Source organism: Telmatherina bonti, assembly GCF_933228915.1.
Source record: "Telmatherina bonti genome assembly, chromosome: 20".
NCBI lineage: Eukaryota > Metazoa > Chordata > Actinopteri > Atheriniformes > Telmatherinidae > Telmatherina > Telmatherina bonti.
In genome coordinates, this window is record NC_136618.1 from 10,233,758 (window position 1) to 10,259,213 (window position 25,456).

At 40.5% G+C, this 25,456-nt stretch overlaps 1 protein-coding gene across 2 annotated transcripts in view; it reads right to left on the reverse strand.

The window, feature by feature from the left end:
- col11a1a (collagen, type XI, alpha 1a) overlaps positions 1 to 25,456 on the reverse strand; it is a gene marked incomplete at its 5' end in the record, with an annotated part of 84,914 nt that overhangs the window by 18,231 nt on the left and 41,227 nt on the right. For both annotated transcript variants that reach the window (XM_079260129.1, XM_079260128.1), the window contains 25 exons: positions 91 to 198; positions 3,082 to 3,135; positions 3,337 to 3,390; positions 3,479 to 3,532; positions 3,615 to 3,668; positions 6,325 to 6,432; positions 6,553 to 6,606; positions 6,715 to 6,768; positions 8,144 to 8,251; positions 8,339 to 8,446; positions 11,064 to 11,117; positions 11,863 to 11,952; positions 14,446 to 14,553; positions 15,053 to 15,106; positions 20,811 to 20,864; positions 21,060 to 21,113; positions 22,115 to 22,159; positions 22,255 to 22,308; positions 22,406 to 22,450; positions 23,557 to 23,610; positions 23,988 to 24,041; positions 24,125 to 24,232; positions 24,322 to 24,375; positions 25,270 to 25,314; positions 25,395 to 25,448. In XM_079260129.1, the coding sequence (XP_079116255.1) occupies positions 91 to 198; positions 3,082 to 3,135; positions 3,337 to 3,390; positions 3,479 to 3,532; positions 3,615 to 3,668; positions 6,325 to 6,432; positions 6,553 to 6,606; positions 6,715 to 6,768; positions 8,144 to 8,251; positions 8,339 to 8,446; positions 11,064 to 11,117; positions 11,863 to 11,952; positions 14,446 to 14,553; positions 15,053 to 15,106; positions 20,811 to 20,864; positions 21,060 to 21,113; positions 22,115 to 22,159; positions 22,255 to 22,308; positions 22,406 to 22,450; positions 23,557 to 23,610; positions 23,988 to 24,041; positions 24,125 to 24,232; positions 24,322 to 24,375; positions 25,270 to 25,314; positions 25,395 to 25,448 (1,683 nt within the window). The remainder of the gene's footprint in view (positions 1 to 90; positions 199 to 3,081; positions 3,136 to 3,336; positions 3,391 to 3,478; positions 3,533 to 3,614; positions 3,669 to 6,324; positions 6,433 to 6,552; positions 6,607 to 6,714; positions 6,769 to 8,143; positions 8,252 to 8,338; positions 8,447 to 11,063; positions 11,118 to 11,862; positions 11,953 to 14,445; positions 14,554 to 15,052; positions 15,107 to 20,810; positions 20,865 to 21,059; positions 21,114 to 22,114; positions 22,160 to 22,254; positions 22,309 to 22,405; positions 22,451 to 23,556; positions 23,611 to 23,987; positions 24,042 to 24,124; positions 24,233 to 24,321; positions 24,376 to 25,269; positions 25,315 to 25,394; positions 25,449 to 25,456) is intronic.

The window sequence follows — 25,456 nt, forward strand, 5'->3', positions numbered from 1 at the left end:
ATATGTTGTGGTAGAACGACCAGCCTGGAGGCTGAATGAGAAGCTCAGCACAGGAAATCTTCAGATTTTAAGAGTTCCTGTCAGACTTACAGGGTTGCCCTTTGGACCATCGTCTCCAGGTGGACCTTTGGCACCAGCAGGCCCAGCAGCTCCAGGTGGGCCAGCTTCTCCTTTCTCTCCTCTCTCACCTTTAGGTCCCTGTATTGATTGTGGGGAGGCAATTATTTACATCAGCATTACTTCAGTGAAAACAGATGAGGCTGGATCTGAGGTTGACCTCTGACACCAAAACCAGCCGGTCAGAGAGGATTAAGATAAAATCCTACATTTTATCTGGTATACTTAGCTTCATTTAAAATGGCTAACTACTTGTCTAACCATTGGAAGCAGCCATTTACAAAATGTATTTATAAATTTTGAACCTTCACTTAACCAGAAAAAAACATGATATTTAAAATCTCTTTTCTACAAATGTCAAAATAAGCAGCAGCTCAGGTCGGTGCCAAGAGATACAACCACAGGTGGGAAACATTCAATTATGAATGAAAGTAAATATGATAAAAAGAAACAAGAAACATCACCATAAGTGCTGTAGGACAAATGGCCAGAGTGGTCAGTCAGAATGGTAAAAGGCTGGTTTTAGCTGCAGAACATCAATATGTCCACGAGGGGGCAACAAGTGTTTCCAATTGGAAACAGCTGGATTTTTTTTAGAAGTGTTTTAATAATATGGTTGGTGCAGAGTAAGAATGATTGGTATTGGCTTTTTTAATTGATTTCCATTATACTGATTTTGTTCAAGTCATATTCTGACATCATTATCAAGCAATACTGATATATTTGGAGCAAGTTGTCAAACAAACAAAAAAATCTGTAAAACTATACATGGCATCTCTTATATTTATTCATTTTGAGTTAGAGGAGACGTAGCTGAAGAGTTTGACATGTAATACGTGCATACTATCTAAAAGTAATCATTTAAAAAGTAAAAACTGATATTGATCATTTCAAATATAGCATTTTAAAGCAGATATATAATATCTGATATATAATACCCGAGGATATCTGTGGCCCGATAATATCGGACATCTCTGTTTTAGAGTAAAGATTTATATGAAAATCATTTGCTGATTATGTAAAAGGGATGACAGACTAATATGCTTTTATTAACTGTATAAGTTTTAAAGCTCCATCCGTCATTGAGCTGATGGTGTTTGCATTTAATCAATATTTTCTTTTAAGATGACCGGTGTTTTATGTACAAGTAAATACATGCACATGTAGATAATCTTGCACGTCTTCTGGTGGACCTGAAGCTCCATAATGAAAAGATTTGCAAATGTCATTGAACACATTAAATCAATCCTCCTTTCGCGCCAACTTTTCAATCACCAGACCTGATAAGCTTCTGCCTGACAACATGGCGGCTCATTGTTTATCCAAAGTAAACATGGATGTAAATAAGTTTTATTGAGATGTGATATAACATCAGTATCACAATTCTGTCTCGATACAGTTCAACTGGATTAAGGAGTCATCGATCAATATAATAAACATGGTCAGTTTCAGTCAAGTGAAATCACAAAAAAAAAAAAAAAAAAAAAATCAATTTAATTTTATTTTTGATATCAACACATTTAAATGAAAAACAAAGACGATCTGCGCTACATTGTATAAATTAAGCTTTAAATGTTCACATGAAAAATAACTGCGTTGGAGTTTGATCAATATTTGTAATTTGGATTGCTGGTGTTGGTTTGCTGATCAATGATATAGTTGATAAGTATCAAAGCATTTATGTATTCATATTTTGATATATTGATTATGAGATATATGAAAGTATTAAAGTAATTATGTATCAATATATAGATTTAGAAGTGTATCAAAATATCAAATGTACCGATAAAACGATATATCAAAAGTGATGTATGGATGTACCATTTTTATCCTGATCAGTTATTGATGTGTAAATGCCTCTCAGTACTGATTCAGCACTGTATCAAAGTATCAATGTATTAATGTATCTAAATATTGTTGTATCAATGTAATGAAGTATTGATTTTGTAATGTATTAAAGTATGGATGTATTGAAAGTGATGTATTGAAGTACTTATGTAGCAATATATCGATATATTAGTTTTGATTTAGCAGAGTATCCAAGTATCGATGTATCGTAGTATCAGCATATCAATAAACTGATGTATTAGAGTATCAATGTATTGATGTATCAATGTACTCATTTAGCAATATATGAAAGCATTGATGTATTGATGTATCGTAGTATCAACATATTGATGCACGGATGTATTAGAGTATCGATGTATTGATGTATCAATGTATTCATTTAGCAATATATGAAAGTATTGATGTATCAGAGTATCAAATTATCAATGTATTGATGTAGGGACATATTGAAGCATCAGTGTATTTGTGTATCAAAGTATTGATGAAGGGATGTATTATTACATCCTGATTATTTAACTTGTTTGTAAACAAAGAACAACTCGCCTATAAAAGCTAATTTCTGTCCAACACCACAAAGGTTGCCTCGCAGATAAAGCCCCTCCCAGCTAAACAAATGTGTCCTCAGTGTTTTCACAGCAATTTTGCTTCATGCAAACATTGTGTCCTTCACCACCAAAAGCACCAAGCAGATCATCCTCCCGGTAATTATGTCTTTACGAGTCAAAGGAAGTCAGAGAAGAGACTCAATTTGGCAGGCGGTGTTGACATGTGGCGCAAAGCCGAGGAGCCATGCTGAGATGATGTACAAGCCTGAATGTGAGGAGCAGTTACTCAACACAGCATCTCTCTAAAAAATAATCCTCCTCATTAGGTTGTATTTTGTTTCATTTTTGCTCCGCGGCATTTACTTTAAATTTACTAAATTCACAGATACAACAAACTGAATCTGTGTATCTTGTAAGTCAATACCTGGGTTTATTGGATAGCCTTACTAGCATATGCTAGACACTAAAGCCTATTTAAACAGATAAAAATTAGCATTTAAAGGTAAAACACTGCTGCTACATATATATTAATGTCGCCATAATAGCAAAAGAGTAAACAGAGCTCACTTACCTTCGTACCAGGCTCTCCAGGGGGTCCTGGGTTGCCCGCTTCTCCTTGCTCACCCTGTGGTTAGATAAATGTCAGTGTCTGGACAGATAAACCGTCAAACTAACACAAGGAGAATTTCCACATTTACATGACCTGTTCTTAAGTGATTACAGGGAAGCAAATTGTCATGTTTTATATCTGAGGATCGTTTCAGTAACATCGAGATTCAACCGTCTTTACGTCTGCATGGAAATGGAGTCTGGAGGGGTCACTTACTTTCTCACCCACAGACCCAATGGGGCCAACACCACCTGGAGGACCTTGTGGACCCTGGATCAGGACACAAAGAAGGATTAATGTGTAAAATATGCAAAACTACCAAAGATGTAGCTGAAGTCATTTAGTTTATGCTTCGTACATCAGCTCCACTGGGACCCTGAGGGCCTCTGGGACCAGGGGGACCAGGAGGACCCTGCAGAAACAAGACAACATTACACCACAGCAGTTTATCAAATTAATCAGCCAGTATTTACAAAAAGAGAGCGGTGTCTCACCATGGGCCCAACATCACCGTTCTCGCCTTTCTCACCCGGAGGTCCAGGAAGTCCCTGCGGACGAATTTCATGAATAAATAACGACATCTTATTAGAGAATAATTACATCCCAACAATGAGGTGCGGCTGCACGAAAGAGCACCAGCTCGACCTAATCATTTAAATGTGTTTGTATTCTGAGCAGCCGACGCTGCTCGACATGTAATTTAGAGATTTGATTCGACTGCTAGAAAACATTGTAGTGATATGCTAAATATTAAACGTATCTACGAGCCAGAATTTGCATAAATGAATCAGTATAAATGAATCCGAATCCATGTTTTAACTGCTGCGTCTCCTTATTAGCCGTTCGATGAAATATTCAACAAGAATATTCAGAGCGAGGTCACGAATAAGTCTGCTGAATTAAAGCGCTTAACGTGGCCGGACTGTAGACATCGCCACACCTGATATATCAGCACGCAATGCAGTAGGTAGGAGGGTGGGGGTGGAGGGGGATCGGGGGTTGGGGAGGTAAGCCTTTTAAATGCCCAGATGAGTTGATTCTCTAGTTCTTTCTGCAGCCTGCTGAAATCCAGCTCCCTCATGCACGTAAAATGAGCAGCAGAGTCAAGCCCTCGTGTGTGTTTCATCCCTCTGACATTTCCACCTGTAACTGGTGAGATTAAACCGCCGAGTCTCACTTTGCATGTCTGCATTTAATTCTGTTTGTCATCAGTCCAACGTGTCAGGGTCCAGGATAAAAAAGCATCCCCAGGTGTCAGCTGCACCGATGCCCCCACCGCCATGCTGAGAAATATCCTTGTAAAGGTCTCCCCTGATCTTAAAATCATTAGCACTGGTATTAATTATGCAGGCTGGTAAATCCACTCGATGAGGCAGAGTCTGCTGAAGCAGATCGGACCGCGCAATTAATGGAAACACTATGGGAAGTGAATTACTCCCAATTAAAAGTCCATTGAACACGATCCTGCTGAGACAGAAAAGCACCGCGAGTTGTGGTCTGTCTGTTTCCATCAAGAACACGACCTCAATCTGCGCAGTGAACTTCTGAAGAGTAAAACGAAAGAAGTTGCTCATTAAAAAGCAGATAATTACGAATAAATGAACTACAACTGGGAGAAAGGTCCTCCCTCCCCTGACACGTCTCTGTCACGCTGCAACAAACGCCATTACAGCTTATTGTAACGCACGGATGGGCTCAGGTGAGCAGCGCTCACCTTCAGCATAAAATGCTGCATTTTGCAATGAAACATGCAGAATGAGTTGGTTGGACGTAGCACAGCATGGGCAGCACAGGTGGTAATGATAGATGGAGAGCAGAGATGAGGGGGTGTGATGACTGGGTTGCTATTCTGGGCTCCACAGATCCAGTTAAACCACTGTGGAAGAGTGAGTTGTGTCCCTCTGCAGAAAAGGAAGGTCTAATTTCCCCATTGCTGTTAGCTGATTCTCATTGTGGCTTTGGTCATCGTTAGAAAAGCTGCTGCAGTAGGAGATGTGAGTAAATGACGAGTTCTGTTGCTTCCCAACAGGTGATTACTGCGGTGGTCATCCAGGTTGGTATTATGTAAATAACTGACCGGAGCTAATGACTTGAGATCAGAACAGATCATGAAATAATTATCCATTAGTTTCGAGTGAGGAGTCAATCTGGCCGGCTGTACATGGTTGACCGGAGAGCGCTGAGTCAGCACAGGCAGTGTGAGAGAATCCGGATGTGAAATATGATGATGGTGTATGTGGAGACATTCATCCAGTGTCAACATCCCAGCAACGTAAATATCCTTTGACTGCAGGTTCTGATGCATTTCTGACACTGAACATGTTTCCTAGTTGCCTCATTTTTGCCATTTTTTTTCTCCAACCCTGAAAATGAAAAGTCCATTATCTAAATTTTTGCCTCATTTAGTTTGATTTGAGTGAAATTCATCATAGAAAATGACTAAAAACTCATCAGAAAAGGCAGGATGTGTCCAGTGTGATACAGTGACATGGACACTCTCTGGTCCAGGTATCTTTGTCTTTGTTGGATGATGGACGACGTTTGATCCAGCATCAGCTGGTATTCCTGGCATCCAACTCGGCTGCTTGCTGACACTTTTGTTTTGGCCATCCTTTCCATCCCAACCAGTTGGGCCAGTCGGCTGCTCCTTCTGGTTCTGGTCTTACTGAAGGTTTTTCTGCTTGTTAAAATGAAGATTTTCCTCTCCACTGTCACCTTGTGCAGCTCAGGCGGAATCTCATATATCCCATCTCAATATATATATATATATATATAGATTATAAACATGATTAGATGCAATCTGTTGTTTTCTTTCATGCAACTTTTTAATTAAGTGAGTTATATAAACACAATTAATTTGAATAATAATCCATTTGATTTGACTAAAGCCCTAAAAGTGAAATAGTCACATCTCGATGCTTTACAAATAAAGCTGATTGGAACGGTCTCCTCCTGCACTATGATAGAATCCAAGAAAAGATCCAACGTGATCAAATGTTTTCCAACTTTTTATCAATGAATTCTAATTGAATTATAAATGGATGAAACAAATTGAAATGAATCTAACATATAAATATAAATGAGCTTCTCTGCTCTCTGTGGACAGAAACGTGTGTTCATACTTTCCACGATGGTTTAACTAAACTAAACTCACTGATCGCTTAGCAAAACCATAATGTAGAAACAGCTGGTTTTAGTACGAACCTGTAGGCCGATGGGACCGGGGGGTCCAGGGAAGCCTCTGGCACCTTCGTCTCCCTTTTGTCCAAACATACCCTGCTGACCTCGGGGACCAGGCTCTCCATCGCCTCCCTGAGAAACATGATCTACATTTTAGTTGCAACTCAGTTTTATGAAGTTAAATTACTTGGTTCTAAAATTTTCTTCTAAATCTGCAAAATCCACCATAAACCCGATGAGATTTGTACTTACAGCAGGACCTGGGGCACCTATGGGACCTTGAAGACCAGCAGGTCCAGGAGGACCCTGAAGAAACAAAATGCACCTTTTTAGATGTGTTGCATGAGCTTATTTCTCTTCTGTAAACAGGAATAAACATGCGAGATGAGGATACCGGAGGCTCTTCTAACCCACCTGCTCTCCCTTGTCCCCTTTACTTCCTTTCTGACCGGGCTCTCCAACCTCGCCCTGCAAAAGAGAAGATAACGGTTTTATGTTTCTGCGTCTTCTGTAAATGCCAACGACATCGGACAAGTCCCTCAGCCGCATGCGAACAGCTGAGATCAGTGCGGATGTCCAGATGAGGGTCTGCAGACCGCCTGATCCACAGCTGCTTAAGTACTCGCTGTTTTGGCTAAATCGTTAGCACGTCAACCTTAACACAATGACTGCATTTTGTTTGGTGATGAAAGGGGTTAAAACTCATGTCTTACTAAAGTCCGACACTTTATAGACAGATTAAACTAAATCTATAACATAGATCATGGCATATATACTTTAAAAAGTAATTAAATGAGTAATCAGCCATCATAGCAGATCATACATCACAACCACAGCCTTCAGATTCAGAAGAGCTGATGCCATTATGATGGAAATTCACTCCAAATTATGGACTCCTGATATGGAAACGGTCATACATGCTGCCATTGATCCATATCCACACAAAAACACAAGGACACACATACATACACACACACACACACACACATACACATACACATACATACACACACACACACACACACACATACAGCTACTGTTGGAACTACTCAACCTAATGACCATCACAACAACAAAGGCAGAAGACAGAGAAGAGGAAGGCTTGGAGAAGGATAAGAGGGGAAACGAAATGGAAAATGGGGAAAAGAATGAGTGAAAGAAGAATAAAGAGCAGAAGAGGGTGAAAAAAGGGATTGAAAGTAAAAGAAGATATGAGAAGTAAGAGGAGGAGCAAGGGAAGAAAGAGCAATAATAGAAAGGAGAAGGAGATGGAAGAAGAGATGATTAGAAGAGCAGAATGAAAGACAAGAACGGGATGTAGAAGAAGAGAGAGGGGAGGGAAGGAGTAGAAGTAGCAGCAGAGAAAACAGAAGAAGCTGAAGAGAAGGAGGTGAAAGTAAAAGAAGAGATGGGAAGAAAGGATGAGCAAGGGAAAAAACAAGAGCAGGAGGAAGAGTAGGGAGAGAGAGACAAGAAAATATGTAGAAGAAAGGATAGAAGGAGTAGGAGAGCTACCAACCAAGAGAAGAGCAGAAGAAGAAATAAGACTGATTTACTATATAATAAAATGTTCTGTTGAAATGATCGTTTAAAACGAGTCGTTTTAGGGAACATTGTATCATAAAGTTGTTTGTATCTTTTGGCAACATGAAGCAACGAGCAGCGATGTGTGTGAATCCTGGTAAAACCCACAATGTGTCTTTTCTACAAAAATGTTCCTCAAAAAGTACAAAAAACTCTTTTCTGAAGATCCCATATCAGCAGTTTGTTGTCCCGTGTTGCAGCCAGATTTCTGTGACTCTGATGGAACAACAGCATGACGTGGAAGGTGTGGCTGACTGACCTTATCACCATCCTCACCAGGTGGACCCTGGGGGCCAGCAGGTCCAGGCAGACCGACGGGACCCTGGACACCATCCCGACCAGCTGGTCCTTGAGGTCCTTTCTCACCCTAAAAGAACAAAAACGTTAGTTTTTACTTTAAAACTCTGAGGTTGGATCAGAGAAGAGGAACCGTTGTAACAGAAAAACAACTCACAGGTGCACCCTTTTCACCAGCGGGACCCGGAGGGCCCTGGGGACCAGGTCTTCCAGTTTGGCCAACTGGACCACCTTGACCAGCAGGACCCCTCTCCCCAGGAGATCCCTGAAAGCATCACAGAACCTTTTCTCTTAGTGGTTTCATCTCATCGCTGTTAGCATGTCAATGTTAGCTTCCTGGCTAATGGATCCATCCAAACAGAAAGATCAATACACGCAAGAAAACAGTAGAAGAAGAACATGTTCTGCAAAAGCAGGGCTGCTGACTAAAAGCTGACGTCTCGGCACTTCCTGCGGCTGTTTGTCAGAATCAACTCGATGCTCCACTAAACCAACAAGATGAAGGTGAAACGTCTCTTCTTCACCCAGTCGGCCATTTTTTTTCTTTCCATTTTTCTTTCCTTTTTCTGGAAAACTGCGAAGTGGGCTGGAATATCAATATGTCAATTTATTGATACTTTATTTGTTACTTTATTCAATAATTACACTGTTAATCAATATACTGATGTGGATTCATCAATATATCAATTGTTATACTGATATTCAATTAAGGAATATATTAATAGATTTATCAATCAATGCATCACTGAATAATACTGCATCAATATTATGTGCATACATCAATTATTTTGATGTATTGAATCATTAATAAATTGATTGCTACTTCTATCCGTCAATCAACATATTGTTACATAGTTACATTTTTAAAAAATACATTGATTCATTAATACACGTGTCGATTTATCAATAATTCAGTACATTGATAGATTGTATTAAATTAGTTTAAATGTTTTAATTGGATGAAATGTTTAACCAAACAGCTGCAGTAAAGTCAGTGCATAAATCTGCGTCTTGGCGTGGATTGCACGCCAGACCGGAGAAAAACGTCTTCGTTTTGTGAGATACCTGCTATGTGTGGACAAGGCCTAAGAGAATCATATGAGTCCAGTCCTCAGATCTTCACAGACTTCCAGTTGTCCTTTCAACTTGTCCCTCTGAAGGGGCCTCAGCGAATTATCGCACAGTTGAACCTTTGGCATGTTTTAGGCCAGGGGACCAGGACACGGTCAGGTCACAAGACAAGCCGCTCTACCCATTGAGCCCCTCTCCAACGTCCTGCCTGACTACTGACTGGCACTGAGTGGTTTTGGGCCAAAATCCATCCAGGATCTTCTGGTTTGTTAAGAATAAACCAGATCGATCGGGTCATCAGGACCAGGTCTACCTTCTGATCCCAGAGTCAGAACTAAGCATGATGGCAGCGTTCGGTTTTAGTGCTCCTCACCTGTAGAACAAACTCCCAGAAAGCTGCAGGTCTGCTGAAACTCTCAGCTGCTTTAACTCAAGGTTAAAAACCTTTTATTTGCTTTCTTCAAACAAAACAACTGTTAATTACCTTTTAGTTCATTTAATCTACCATATTTCTTCTCTTTTTATTTATTTTCTTCTAAAAGTTTGATTTTAACGCTTCCAACACCCCGCTGCAATGCTTTTAATGTTTTATGTAAAGTACTTTAAATGATCTCGTACATGAAATGTTCTGTACAAATGAACCTGCCTTCCAGATTGTGGTACAGCCTGACCTGTCGTTGAACCGTCTGAGCTCAGGCAGAAATATAGATTCAGCTGCATTTGTACTGATTAGGTATGAATGGAAACCATTGTTTTAAATCTGCATGAGATGTTGAGATATTTGATCAAGGCAGAATTGGAATTCAGCAAATGATCATTTCGTCACTTTCCATTCAAATTCAAATTTCTTTCACCAAGTTGAAGAGAACATGCTAAAAACAAAGTCTTAAGCTGACTTTAGTTCCAGTCAGATTAAAGCAATATTGTCTGGACTCTGTAAGCATGTAATATGCACACAGATGCATGTTTACTAATTACTTTACAGTGTAAAATGTGCAGCGCTGGACAGGAAGTAAATAACTGTGTTCATTTAGCAGGAATGTAATGAGGTAATTATTCCTTTATTGTTTTCATCTACAAACAACTTTAATTGCGTGTTGAAGTCAAACAACCCGGCAGAGAATTATAAATTTGATGTCTACAAGATAAAACATGAAAAATTTTCACATAAACAGTTAAAAAAAACTTAAATAAATCCTCCCTCAGAGTATGTACGAGAACGCTGTTGTGGTGTAACTCAGCATATGGATGTTTTCACGCTGCATGGTTGTGTGTGTGTGTGTGTGTGTGTGTGTTCGTCTCTGTTTGTGTGCCAGGAGGCAACAGAGCAAATAATCTTGATCTCCAGCTACTCGAGTGGATGATCAGATTGTAAGCGGCTGTGTGCAGCGCGACGAGATGAATCAGAGATCAATCATACATGACACGAGCGCCGCGGCTTTAACCGCGCGCAATTCATGCATTTGTTTGGTCAAGTGCATCTGAAACCTTTTATTCATGTTGCCCGTGCGACTTTAAGTAAATCTTTTGTTTTTGAGCAAGGCACTAACGTCCACACAAGGGACATCGGTGGCCTGTGTGAGCGTGCACGAATCCCTGCCGATAAAGTGCTGCTAATCACACCTCGACCGAAGCAGCTCCAGCTCAACCTGGAGAGCTGCCTGGCTTTTTAAGGAGAAGCAAACTGAAGATTTTTCTGTCTAAATGATCCAAACGGCCCTGCAGCGCTTAAATTATGTAATAAAACACACAAGCTACATGCGTAGAGCAGGTTGAACGTAGGATATTCCAAAACAGTGAAAAGTACTTACAACAGGACCGGGTGGACCCTGAGGCCCCTCTCCTCCCTTCAGACCTGCTGGGCCCTGAGGTGAAGACAGAAAAAGATGGAGCCACTAGAGATCTGGAAACTTGGCTGTTCAGAAGCATCAGCTTGGAAACAACCCTGACTTTCAAACTGTTGCAGAATTAGAGGTTAAAACACAGAAAAGACAAACAAAAGCAGACAAATGTCTTCCATTCCTTCGCATGCATGTTTAAATTCAGGATTATTTTCCTGCACTACAGGTGTGTCTGTGCAGCTCCTCGATGGTTCATGCATTTCTGCAGGCGGTGCCAGTGTGCACTGCTGACCGGCAGCGTCTGACTGACCTTGAACACAACACTAAGAGTCCCTGCAGAATATCTACTCCACACTCCTCACTTAATAATTTATTTAGTAAATAATGCATGCAGAAAGCAAACAAATAACTGCTGCTGCCTTAAACGCTGCGGCTGAAACGTGAAAATCAATTGGTCCTTGAGCTAAACCGGAGAACGGCTTTACAAATGAATCCCAAGCAGCCTCAGCTTCTGTATCAGCGGCCTGTTATCCACTACGGTGGGGTCGATGGCGGTGGAGCGGGACAGAAACACGGCTGTTCATTTGTAAGACGTCGCCGTGGATTTCCTCTGCAGGGGATTGATGGCTGCAAGTGAATTCCAGGGTGGCTGTTTCTAATGAGGTGAACAACTCCGCGTAGATGCTGCTTTATTTGTTTGGTTTTCGGCCTGCAGACGGGCAGGAAGAGAAACGGGGACGAACGACTGCAGGTGGGGGCCGGTCCTTACCGTGGCACCAGGTAAACCTCGCTCTCCAGGGAAGCCACGGAGGCCTGGGGGGCCATCTTTACCAGAGGTTCCTTGAGGTCCAGGGTCACCCTACAAACAAAAGCAATTCTTATTGTAAAAATGTAACATGACAGAATACACTGCTAAATATATTCTGTAAAGTTACAAGGATAAATGCAGGTATAAAGCCTTTTTATTATAGTTTCTGTGAACACGCATCTAACAGAAAGTTGAATTAGAATTAGATAAAGTCAGGATGAAAACAACAACAACAAAAATAGTCTCTGGAAATGCTGGTAGGAAATTAATTGCTATAAATTTAATTGTAATAAATTAAAGATAAATTGCTGAATGCAGTTTTGTAGTTTTGGTCACAGTTTGAAAGCTTTTTAACGACTTAATTTTGCACAGCAGAATTTTTCCTAAATTATAATTTGCTCTTTTCTTTAACTTTTTAAAAATTAAAAGAAAAATAATAATTTTAGTGGAAGTAAAAGAAAAGTTAAATAAATCATGCCATCATGTCTTTTTATCCAGTCATAAAAACATCATTGTAATTATTGCATGTTGCTTAGTTTCTTTCATAGATTTCATTGTTTCAAGCTGATGAATTTAAATTAAACTTTTAAAACTTCCAGAAACATCCGGTCTTCAAATAGAAAAGATGTACAATAATCTACCTTTCATTTCATTTTGGGATATAATAAAAAAAAAAAATAAAAACACACTCTACTGTTATATGATCAATGAGGCAAAGTTTTTGAAAGTTACATTAGAATTTTTTCAGGTTTCATAAATTCAAATATAAAAGTCAAATCAATAATGGATTAAATATTTATTGTTTATGAACAGGGAAGTTGAAGAAGTTAGAGAAATACTAAGTTTTTAAATGAATTCATGACATGAATTAAAAAATAAAACTAGTCTTGTGATGTATTGCCTCTAATTTACATGGATTTAATTGTACCAAGCTACTTTTACAAATGTCTACATTTACAAAATACTGTGATTCATTAGGTCATTTTGAATTTTACACTCTTGTATAATTTCATGTTAATTGTTGTTATTCTTTTTAGGCAATGAATTTGTACAGTTTTTTGAAAAAAATGCAGATATTTCTTATAAAACCAACTGATTATATTTTACAGTGTATGAGACTGCACATTATTCTGTGCCTTCATCTTCATCATCATCATCATCATCACTGTCGGCACACACGTCTTCCTGTATGAGATGTTTTCATATAAACATCTACAGCATGAATATTTAATCCATAAAGCACCAGGAACCTTTAGATGTGTGCTTCACCTTTTGCTACAAGAATGCTGTCAAAGAATGAGCAGAGTCTTAAAAGCCTGAAGAGGAGGAAAAAATGACAAATAACATACAAAAAAATCCAATAAAATCTAAATAAACTAAGCAGAAAATAAAATCAAATGAATCTTAAAGAAATGTTTGTACTTTCAGCTTCTAAAAACGAGTTGCACCACTGGTAGCAGCTCAGCCTCAGGTCGCTTCTGGGTTATTCCATATGCTGGTTTTATTCAGTACAAGTTACTTTTCCCTTTCTTACTTCTGATATTGGCATCTGCAAGCACAGAGAGAACCTGAGAGATATTGTAGGATTTAGGTGCTGCTGCCAAGACCTCGACAGCGTGTCCCTGGAATACTGATGCACAGGTCTGAGCAGAGTGGAAGGAAAGTGGGGCTGAGAGCGACAAAGGGTTTGGATGCAGCTGATGGACTTGATTAAACTGTCTGCTCAGGAAAGACGGGGAGAAAATCAAAGGAAGAGGCATGGCATGTGGGTTGGAGGTGGGGGGGTGGAGTGCAAAGGATGCTGAATGATCTCAGGAAGTCCTGCTGTACAAGTCAGCAGGAGTCTGAAAACAGAAAGTTATGGAGAGGATGGAACCAGAATTCCCCAAATATCAGCTGCTGAATCTGCAGCAGTCGGAGACACAAAGAGAATCCAGGAGAATCTAATGCTGCACATTTCGGATTAGTCTCTTAAACTTCACACGTTCTCCAGAAACAGAAACAAAATTTCAGCTATGGAAGCTCTGCAGACCCTGGAAGGAGAGGTTTATAATTGATCATGACCTATTTTTATACTTTATATTATTATTGATAGTTATATGCATTATTACATAATTATGTCATATATTTGCTATATTATAACGACTTGTAAAAATATATGTTTAATGTTTATGAAAACTCTCTAAGTTATTTCTGTATAGTGCTAAATATCATATATTATTATTAGTTTTTATATAAAGTATATGTATATAAAATGATACTTTTTTCATTTTTTAATTATTATACATTTATAATATTTTATTATATGAAATTCTGTATTATTATCATGAAAATCATGTAAAAAAAATCCCTGTTAAAAAAAAGAACAAATTCCGACTCAGCACTACATAAACACAATTCTCACGTTTTTTATGTAAATCACGCAGAGCTGCAACGACTTGTGAAGTATCAGTGCAGCAGCTGCTTAGTTTTAACACTTATTGGTGGATAACATCACAATATATATCTGGATATTCCACAGTTATATTTGATTTTCATCCATACCTTGGCCCCTTCCTTCCCAGCAGCACCTGGAAGACCCTGCTCTCCGGGTGGACCAGGAGGTCCAGGGTGTCCTCTCTCACCAACAGGGCCAGTCTCTCCAGTGGGTCCCTAAAATGAAACACATTTGAATGTTTTGCTAAAATGCAAAAAATAAAAAATAAAAAACAATTTGGTTAATTTAGACATTTAAATTCTCTTTATTGTTAACAGTTTCTGTAACTTTGACAAAACAGCTGATAGATATGGTGGAATTAATTCAGAAGTTTTTATCTAGTCTTCGTCTTCCTTTTTTCTTTAAAAGCTAAAACATCCTGATTGAATTAGCTAATCTCATGTGATTTGCTGGATGAGTGATCCTTTCCCTGCTGAAATGTTCCAGCTTTTCCCCACAGAGTCTCAAATACTGCGTATCAAACAGACTTTAAAATTCTGAAATGCTGATTTAGTTTGATGTCAGACTGGATTATATTTCAATAAAAATGATTCATCTGAGGTTTTTTTCAACAGCCTGCTGTATTTCTTGACCCAGTAAAAACCTAATTTCTCAAAATTTTCTTTTCCAAATAGGCATATGTGGAAAAAAGCCCAGTAAAAAACCTTCTCTTACCTGGGGTCCAACCACACCTCCTGGACCTGGTGGACCAGTTTTTCCTTGGAAACCCTAAAAAAAAAAAAAAAAAAAGATACAGTAACAGACATTACAGACCAGTTCCAGTCTGAATAAGGGGGAAACTGTGATTTTGCTTGAGCAGATAAAAATGGAAATCAGGCTTTGGCTCTGTGGAAACTCCTCCATCCTTTTTGTGAACATTTTCCGCTGCATTACATGCACCGATCTCCTCATTAGGCAGATCGAGACCACACGATGAGACGTAAAAAGGGCTGAAATCAAACAGTCCAGACACCCACTGGTGAAATGCAGTGGACGTATTTGAACGGAGATGATATTCATGGATTATTTTGGATCCATAACTATGTGCTAGCATACATATTAACTTCTTCACAAGTAAACAAACCATGCCAAGTGGGTATTTTTAAAACTAAATGTTGTAGCTGCACCATTAGACTTGGTTAGAACTCTCCAAACACTGTTTTTAAACCTTAGGTATTGGCAACAAATGGACAAAAAGCAAGTACAAAACACTTGACGTGTCATTTATACCAACAACAGAATCCTTCGATGAACTCTCTGAGGTAAAGGAGATGCCTGGGTGTTTAAATCTGGAATCCATATCAGCGTATTTCTGTTTAAATCTAGATGCATTAGAGTCCCTGAGGCCTTTTCGCTAATTTTAGTTAGTTTGCTAACCCTACCAGAACCCTGCAGGCAGTGACAAAGTCTCTAATCCTGTCTGTTTCAGACTATTTCTTGTTTTAAACATATTTTCTTCCCTGGATTCTGACATGATGAGTTCCTAAAGCCAAAAACAATTAATAACTTAGCTTATTTGAACACAATAACCTTCATTCTGCCTTTTTGTTTTGCTTTTTCTTACAAAGTTCAAGTTAAACTTTTAAACATAAAAGAAGAAAAATCTTTGAAAAGAAAGTGAAACTGGAGAGTTGACTCCATCCAGGAGAAGTTTTTGCTTAGTCGTCCCATTAGCATCCATCTGGTCATGTGGAAAGATGCTGCTTGTATTCATGTGAATATGTAAAGTTACCTCACAAGTACAAATTGGCTTGAAAATATTTCGTTGGAGTCAAAAAGAGCTGAGTCAGCGCATGCCAGTTTGGTTGTAAATCCTTTTATCTCAGTTGTTTCGATCATTGGATCTCAATCATTCATGTGTATTAACTTTGTTGTTTAAACATAGATGTGTTAGCGAATGAAGGTGCTAATTTTGCAGCTTAATATCCGTATAAAAGCTGCATTACATAACTTTCTGACCATAAATCTCTGAGTTCCAGGCTTATTTGAAGACAGAGTGACATCCATCGTGTGTATTTCTAAAGCCGCTGCAACGTCCTGAGGCTGAGAAACAGTTTCATATAACTTTTACATCGGAGACGTGGCGTGACATTGCAGCAAAGTTTTACTTAAGTTGACAGCGTACCCGCTGTTTTGAACATGAAATGTTGCTGATTCAGCAAAGAAACACAAGAAGATTAAAAGAGAAAAGGAGACAAAACCGGAGTCATTGTCAGATAATCTTCTGCTGGTTGGAGAGCTAACAGGTCTGGTAGGATGCAGGATGGATGCTGAATTCGCCGTTGAAAGGGGGGCGCGTGACGGGAAAATGGATGAAAGTGAAGGTTTAATTTTGACAGCCCTGGTAAAAATTCCAAAAGTCATTTGATAAATGTAGGCTTTATAGTTTCTTACGATTTTCTGGTGAAGCCCTCAAATCAGTGTTTCCCAATCCAGATCCTCAGGACCCCCTGCCCTGCATGTTTTAGACATGGTCCTCCTCAGTCAGATGACTGAACTTCCTCATACTGTTCTTGGCAGCCTGTTAACGAGCTCTTTCTATCATTTAGGTGTGTTAAAGTAGGGTTACCTGTAAAACATGCAGGGCAAGGGGTCCTGCGGACCTGGATTGGGAAACACTGCCTTCAATGATCTCATGACCCCCATTTGTGTCTTGATCCCCAGTGGGGGTCTAAACCCACTGGTTTAGAGTTATTCTCAGTTAGCTTCTTCCATGTTGTGGCCAAATTAAAAGTGACAGGATGATGAAAGCCGTTGCTGCTTTCTCATTTCACACGCTAAGATTACGGTTGCTAAGCAACAACACACGCTAAGCTATTGCTAACAAGAGCTGATGTTTTAAAGTCCATTCCCACCAATCGTTTTGATCCGAATCTGAATCCGTTTGCCTGGAAAGTCAGTTCCATTTGGCGGATTGTGAATTCTGACAGCAGCTGCTAATGTGAAAACTATAAAACATCACAAAAACCACCAACAGATGTTGTTGTTACTTTAACCCAGCGGTGGCCAAGTCCTGTCCTCAATCCCCTATCCTGCAACTCATATTCAAATGGTTACCTTCCCCCTCGTCATGTCATGCAGCTCTGCAGAGGCCTGGTAACAAGGTATTCATTTGATTCTGGTGAGTTGGAGAATGGATGCATCTAAAAGGAAAGTAGGTCTCCAGGACCGAACGGCTGTAACCATCCTGTCATCATCTGGTCCTGGCTGCTGTTTGGTTTCTCCATCTTCCCTGAGACCTCAGGAGGTGTGAGCCGGCTCCCTCTTCAGGGCAGAAAAAAGGCTTCCAGTTTCAACCAGACGCACCGGCTTTATAAAAGAACCAGCTTTAGTCTTGCTCTCTGCCAGACTGTGGTCCACCTCGGTGTCCTCTCCTGTTTCTCAGAACCCTGCAACATGCTGGCCTCAGCATGTTTCCCTGCTTGCTTTCCTCTGGTTTTTCATGCAGGGCTTTGCTTACCCTCCACGGATCACCTTCTGTCTGCCTGAATACATCAGCAGCCTCCTTCAAAGGACTCCCCCTGCTTTAAAATAAGCTCACCACCAGTTTTCACTCGACTGGGTTTCCTGGAGTCCATGTTTGTGGAAATGAACTTCCCATTTACTTCTGCAGTTCCCTGTGGCTCATCTTACCAGCCTGTTAAATAAAAATGCTTTCTGAATATGAATTCCTGCCTGGTCTGGTTTGCTCCTGAGTCCATAATCATCTTTTGGCTTTTGGTCTGTGACAATTTCATTGTATTTATATTTTCTATCTATATAAAAAACAAAGTCATTTGACCGAATGCTTGAGTAACTGCTGCACACAGCTTTGAGATCACCATCAATTCATCTAGTTTTTTATACATGCTTGTTCCAATGCAGGGGGGCTGGAGTCTTTCCCAGCCACTACACAAGAGACTGGGTACACCGGACAGGTTGCTTGTCCATTGCAGGTCCAACCCACAGAAAGACAAACAATCAAAGCACCAAATTCACTCAATATTTGCTTGAATCTTCTTTTACTAGTGGTTGCCAACCTGGGGTCCCTCCAAAGAGCTCAGGGCTTCCCAACGCTTTGACTAATTCAGAACCAGCGTGATTTAAATGGGAGACAAGTCGAGGTGTTTTGCATAACTTTTTTTTCACATTTGGTTTTTTCATTCATATGAAACCAGTGTTTGTTTTTGGAGCCCAGAAACACTCACTTTGCACCATTCCATTAATAAGAAATGCCACAGTGCGAATGATTTGTTCTCATTTTGAAGGAAAATCGACAAGTAAGACTATATGTTGGTAATTCACTTAACTTTGACTCCTGTCCTTTGCTAAAATGCATCATTTATGGTGTGAAGCTAGCTACTGAAAGCATTAAAAGCAAGCATGGCTTCAACAGAGGGCAGGTGAGGGTTGAGGGTCTGGGTCCACAGCTTTGTGGCTGTTGCATGAAGGGGGTCCGAAGGAAAAACACATTGGGAAACACTACTCTACGTAAACTCTTAAATAGAAACCTATCATAATTCTTAGAAATCAGCTTTTTGATTTAATTAAATTCAGCAAAAAGTGTGAAACCTCGGCTAGTTTCCACAGATCTTACAGCTGGCGAGCAACCAAACAACCCGACACGAGCGAAATCTTTTAAAGCTGGGAGTTACTGGCAGCGACGAGATCAAAGCCGACACGCTTCACTCCAGCAGCGTACCGACATTTCCCATTTGATCACCGAATCACCAACTTATCAAACCCAGAACCCATTTTCACAGCAGGTATTGAACTCGCACTAATTTGATTTGCAACTTCTCATCATACAACCAAACAAAGCGTCAGATCTGAGCTCTAACAGCCAATCCTGCCTGACTTACGTCTCCAGCCTTTATTGATCACTGCGCATTGTGATTAATGGTGGCGTATTCCTCAGCAGGGCCCCCCCAGGCTATGCAGCGGAGGCATCGGCCCTCACTCACACACACTGCCTCAAATCTTGATTTGCACTTTCTCCAATTCAACTTGTGTTGCTGGAAGTGGTCTTTACTTCTGTGATCTGTTCTAGTATGGGATGACTGTGGAGCCCGTTCATCAGCGCATAAATCTGCAGCCGTAAACACCCCGATGAAAACAATGGTTGCTTGAAATGCAGGAGAAGCACTGGTGTGTGCTGTATTATTTTATCTATAGGAAAAGCTGGCAGAAAGGGAAGCTTTAATGACAGAGGTGATGATCTGTCAAGCTTTTAGTAGAATTTATTGCCCTCGGAGGCTCGTCAAGCTAAGCTCAGCGATGCATACTAAGTACAGAGGGATCGAAGACGAGGGTAAGGGATGCAGGAAGATGTGATCAAATCAGATTTCTTCTTAATGTGAGGTAAATCGTCGGTCCCTCGGGGGGCTCCATCCATGCATCAGTACATCTTCGCTTCACTCTGTTTTTCCTCTGACATAATGTGTATTTAAAAGAAAATATACACACATTACCAGTCTAAGTTTAACCAAAGTACCCTTTTACTGGATGTCTGGAAGCCACAGCATCAGACGCGCATTTCCCCAGATAACCACGAGAATCTGAACCTGTCCGGACGAAGACAAACAGGCGATGTTCGCAAGGGCTTTGTCTTGTAGATGTTTTGGTTTACAAGACATGTCCACCCAATTGGCGTCCCACTGAGAAGTTAAATCACAAGGTGTTATCCTCTGAATACCAGAGTGCAGGAGATAAGGGGGCAGCCTACTGATTTGAGATAAGATAAGATAAGACTTTATTTATCTCACAGTGGAAAAATTCACTGTTACATAGGCTCTCAGAAACAACAAGGAGGGTGCGAATAGTAATGAAAGGTGCAAACAAAGTAGATAGTGCAGATAGGTAGTAAATATTCATTCATTCATTCATTCATTTTCCAAACCGCTTATTCCAATTCAGGGTCGCGGGGAAGCTGGAGCCTATCCCAGCTGGCTTTGGGCGACAGGCAGGGTACACCCTGGACAGCTCGCTAGTCCATCGCAGGGCCACACAGAGAGACGAACAACCACTCACTCATGCTCACACTCACTCCTAGGGGCAATTTAGAGTGACCAATTAACCTATCATGCATGTCTTTGGATGGTGGGAGGAAGCCGGAGTACCTGGAGAGAACCCACGCAGACACGGGGAGAACATGCAAACTCCACACAGAAAGGCCACTGACCAAACCAGCCAACAAGCAGACGAGCAAAATACTATATACAATGCACATTAAAGATGTAATATACAATATATATATAAAATATAATATATATTTATATATAAGGAGGATGAGCTTTATCCTGCAGAGGCGGTTTTATAGATAAGAATGAAATTTTAAAAAAAATCTCTTTTCAGCAGTGAGTTTGCAGACTACAGAGTATTTATATGCAGTTTTTTTATGACTTTAAAACAGAAAAAAAATGACAAAGGAGCAAAATTTATGTTTAAAACTCACCGTTTCTCCACGCTGACCAGGGTGTCCAGGCAGCCCATCCTTTCCAGGTGGTCCCTGTTATGTAGAACATGCAACACATTTAGTTGCTAAAATCATGCATTCATTTTCCTATTTGCACAACATGATAGAAAAAATGGGTCATTAATGTTAAATAAGACATTAATCAAATACTTGTTTAGCATTTAGACCAACAAAAAAGAAAAAAAAAAACTCTGATTAAGACTCCTGAATGCCTGTAGGAATACCTACAGGGGGGCCTTTGGGTCCAGGGAAGCCCACGGGTCCCTGTGGTCCTTGAGGTCCCTGCAGTCAGTAAACAAACAATCGTACAGAGTTTAGATGCAAACAGAAGGATGTCTCACTACATTGTGTAAAATGAAAACGAAGGAACATGCTGTGTGGACGCCTCGTTCCACCGAAGCCTAAAATAAATAATTAATTTAGTTTACTTAAGATAGCAGGAGCAGAAAAAAAGCCTCCAGGTAACATGAATTCACTTTGTTGAGTCTGTTAGAGTAGTATGAACACTCCTCCTGGTGTTCATACTACTCTAACAGGTTCATTTCCTGTTTTTCATCTCCCTGTGCAACTCAGAGGGTTGATTTCAAGAGAAGGCTTCCTTTGCTTGGTCATAATCTTATAAATTGGTCCTTGTTAACCCAGTGATGATAAATTAGACTAATATGGATCATAAAATGGGTTTCTTTTAACTGGATTATAATTGGGCTACAAGGAATTGGACTGAATTGGATTAAAAGTCATTTCTGGACTCTGACTTTGTGGTAAACTGGCTGTTATACAAAAAAGGCTGAATTAAACTGAATTAAATAAAAAGGTTGGGAACCAGACTTTCACAGCACTTTTTCAGCATCTGATTCAAAATGCAGTTTCGAATCTTCTCTCTTATAGAGGTGGGAAAGTATTTAAAGGGAATTACTGATGGTTCACATGCTTGAACTCCTTATTTTTTGTCACCAATTTGAAGAAATAACATTTTGTTTCTTTCATTCATGATGCAAATTTTCCAGGAAATGAAGAGAAGTTTGTCATTTGTTTGGATTTAACTTCACATTCAAGGCGACGCATGAAGTTTGGGTTTTTTCTCATAACTTCCAGCACATCTAGTCTCTGTAAAGCTACTTGGTTAGACACACGCTGCATCCTTCTTTAACAGCCTGTCTGCGTGTTTGCAGGCTGCAGGTGGTGTTGAACATATTTTCAGCTCATTCTTACTGAATATTGAAGGTTTTGTCAACATATAATTTCACAGAAATGCACAAAGACACTGGGTGTTGTGGACTTACTCTCTCACCAGGCGGACCTGGAGGACCATCGTTGCCAGCTGTGCCCTGCAACACACATTGAACCATTGGTTAATATCTGAACACAACATGGAAACCTGTGAGGAGTTCAATATTTGCACTGATGGGTGTCATGTGTATACCTTGGGACCAGGTTTTCCTGTTGGACCTCTGGCTCCCCGAGCACCACGTGGACCCTAAACACACAACAACCCAGTTTTCTGGTATCAGACCTTTAAAACTCACTGCTGCTGTGTAATGCAGATAAGGCACGATGGATCGGACAGGACGTACCGTTGGGCCTCTTTGCCCTCTCGGACCAGGTTTTCCAGCAATACCCTGTCAGAGAACAGTCACACATGATGTTAGCTGCCATTTTCCACCATTAAATGCATGAATTTGCTTAGGAAATCTTTAAAAAAGCAGCTCTAAAAACTGTCTTTGCAAGCAAAGAAAGCTGGTGGTGTCATAAGAAGACATTTGGACTCTTACTGATGAGATCGTCTCTTTTAGAAAAGCAGCAGGGTGTGCAGGGAATGGAGGAAAACTGTGCAATCACCTGCAGCTGAGCGCTCATGATGGAGAGTTTCCCTTCCCTTCCACAGAAAACCCCACGGGGTACATTAATGTGCTGGTTTAAACCGTAATGCCTGATGCTGGAGCCCCTCACACCCGGACTGGGGAGCCGAGGCTCTCTGAGTCTCTGAGCTTTAACTTAACATTAAGGGGAGATATGCTCCGTCCCTCAAGCCCAACACTCAACCTTTATGCAGGTTTTATACAAAGTAGGCTGAAAATATTAGCATTCATTCCAGCGACTGATGAGATCTGATCAGCATATATTTATAAAAGATCAAGGTGCCTAACAAACCCCCTCCTCGAGAAAGCAACCTGTTATACAAATAAATTAGTCAGGCCAGTTAATGTGATTCTGTAGCGTTAACACATTAATTATTTAACACGACAAATACTTTCTAACGCGTAAACGCGGCTTTTTTAAAGTCCGTTGCTCAGTGGCTTTTACACCACAGGTCACAGGCGGAGGCTGCTGGATTACGATGCGCGTCATCAGCCATGGGGGGGTCACCCATGTTGTGTGGAAGCCATGTTTGTTTTTGCCGCCTTGTGAGTTTGTTTTAGAATCTTCATCATTTATTTGCATTTTTGCATCACACTTGGTGTGCATCGACCAAAATCTAGAATTATTTGCAGTTTTTATGTCGTTGATTTGCATTGGTCCCAGTGTGCAAAGACCTTTTGTAAAGGTGTGTAAAGCCGTTGAGATTACAAGATCTGTTTTGTCAATGGAGCCGTGATGAAGACAGCAGCAGTCCGATTTCCATTACAGGCAGTAACCATGAAGACAACCATTCAAAGGAACAAACAACGCTACACATACGGTATAAATTGTGCATCTCAGGTGTGTTGTATGGGGGTTTTCTTACCCTTGCTCCTTTCTCTCCGTTGGCTCCTGGGAATCCTGGGAATCCGCTTGAGCCCTGTCAGCAGCAAATGGAGATATCGCAGAAGTGAAGTGAGGACTATTAACATGATCAACTGACAGCAGCTGGCTAGCAAACATGGAGGAAGTTCTTATTATTGCGGGACACCTCTGAAGAGGAAAAGCAAGCAGCTTACCATCGGGGCAGATCGTCAACGCATGCAGCATCGGAGACATTCAAACATTTACTGAGATTAACTGAGATTTCATCATTTTACTGACTTTCTGTCACGTTTCAGTCAAATCTTTCACCCTCAGACTGATTTAGACTATTTAATATGTAAATAATTCCTGATTGCATACAGAATAAGTTTAATTACTTCCACATTGAAATTGAACAAGCTTGGGTGTTTCTATGGTTACGACGACCCTTACCTTAGGTCCTTGTCGTCCAGGATAACCTGGTAATCCTGGAACACCCAGTTTTCCCTGTAGGACATCATCATCGCATGTCAACCGGAGCAATAGTTCTTTTAAAAAGTGTGTGTATATATATTAATAAGGTACAATACCTTTTCTCCAGCTGGACCAATGGGTCCGGACTCTCCATTGGGTCCAGCTCTGCCTTTGGGCCCCTCAGGACCGTCCTCTCCGCGGGGACCAGCTAAGCCAAGCTCACCCTGATGTCCACAAAGAAAAAAATCCTTTTCAGATAAAAAGTGGAGACAATAATCTGAAAACACACTTCTGTTTGATTTCCGCTCCTCACCCGGTCACCTTTGATCCCCATGTCCCCTTTGAAACCTGGGAAACCATCCTCACCCTGAGGGGGAGACAAAAAGGAGTTAAAAACCACCATCTGTTTCTTTATTTTGCTGCATTTATGTATGAAATATTAATTTATCCAGAACCAAAGGAGTTTAGAGGATTATTTTTCTCCATTTCTGAGTCATTCATTCATTGTTTGTGTGGATCTCAGGGTGGGTGCTGCCATCTGCTGGTCAGACTGTGGAACAGCACGTGCTGGAACAAGACCATGGATTTATGGGTTTTTATACAAAGAAAAGATTCTACGGTAAAATTTGGATTTCCTATCATAAAACCATGTATAACTTCGATGCTGATGGACGTAACTCAGGCCTCTGTCTTTCCTCTCTTGTGTCTGACATGACGGCTCTGCTGGCAGCATCACAAAGCCCATAGAGACATGCACCTGATGCAGTGTGCCATGTTTACTCATAACAAATGCTTTTAAATCTCTGGCTATAAAATCTTAATACAGAAACAACATAGATATGTTGTCACCAAGACATTTTACAGCAACCTTAAAAATCACAGACACTTCAGACAGCTTTGTTTCAGCTCTACAGGCTGAAACACTCTCATTTGAAAGGTACTCGAGTCTGATTGTAGAGCCATTTGACAGCCGAGTGGACAGCTTGGATTGAGGTTTGAGGCTTCTGCATGTCCGCTGACCTCTGCAGGGGACGGAGCGCGCAGCGGACGTCCACTACAGCTCAAGAGCCAAAACAAAGCCGATACTTTCAGACAGATGAAGTGTGATGGGGAGACGTTTACAGCCACTTCCCGGATTTGAGACTTTTCGTTTTTCTCTTCATCTTTTAAACTTTTTTCGATGGAAACTTGTCAGAACAGATTTCTTTCTGTCAACTGGAACTGGCTAAAACCAGTTAAAACCAGTGCATCACACGTGTACCTTCTCTCCCTTTGATCCCTTGAGGCCTCGGACACCATCAGCACCCTGTCCAACAACAACACGAGATCAGTTTCAGAAGATTTCACAGAACCAGCAGGCATGTGGAACATTAAAGGTGGTTGTACCTTGACACCACGAGGGCCAGGATAACCGATGGGACCCTGGGGACCCAGTGGACCCTGAAGGA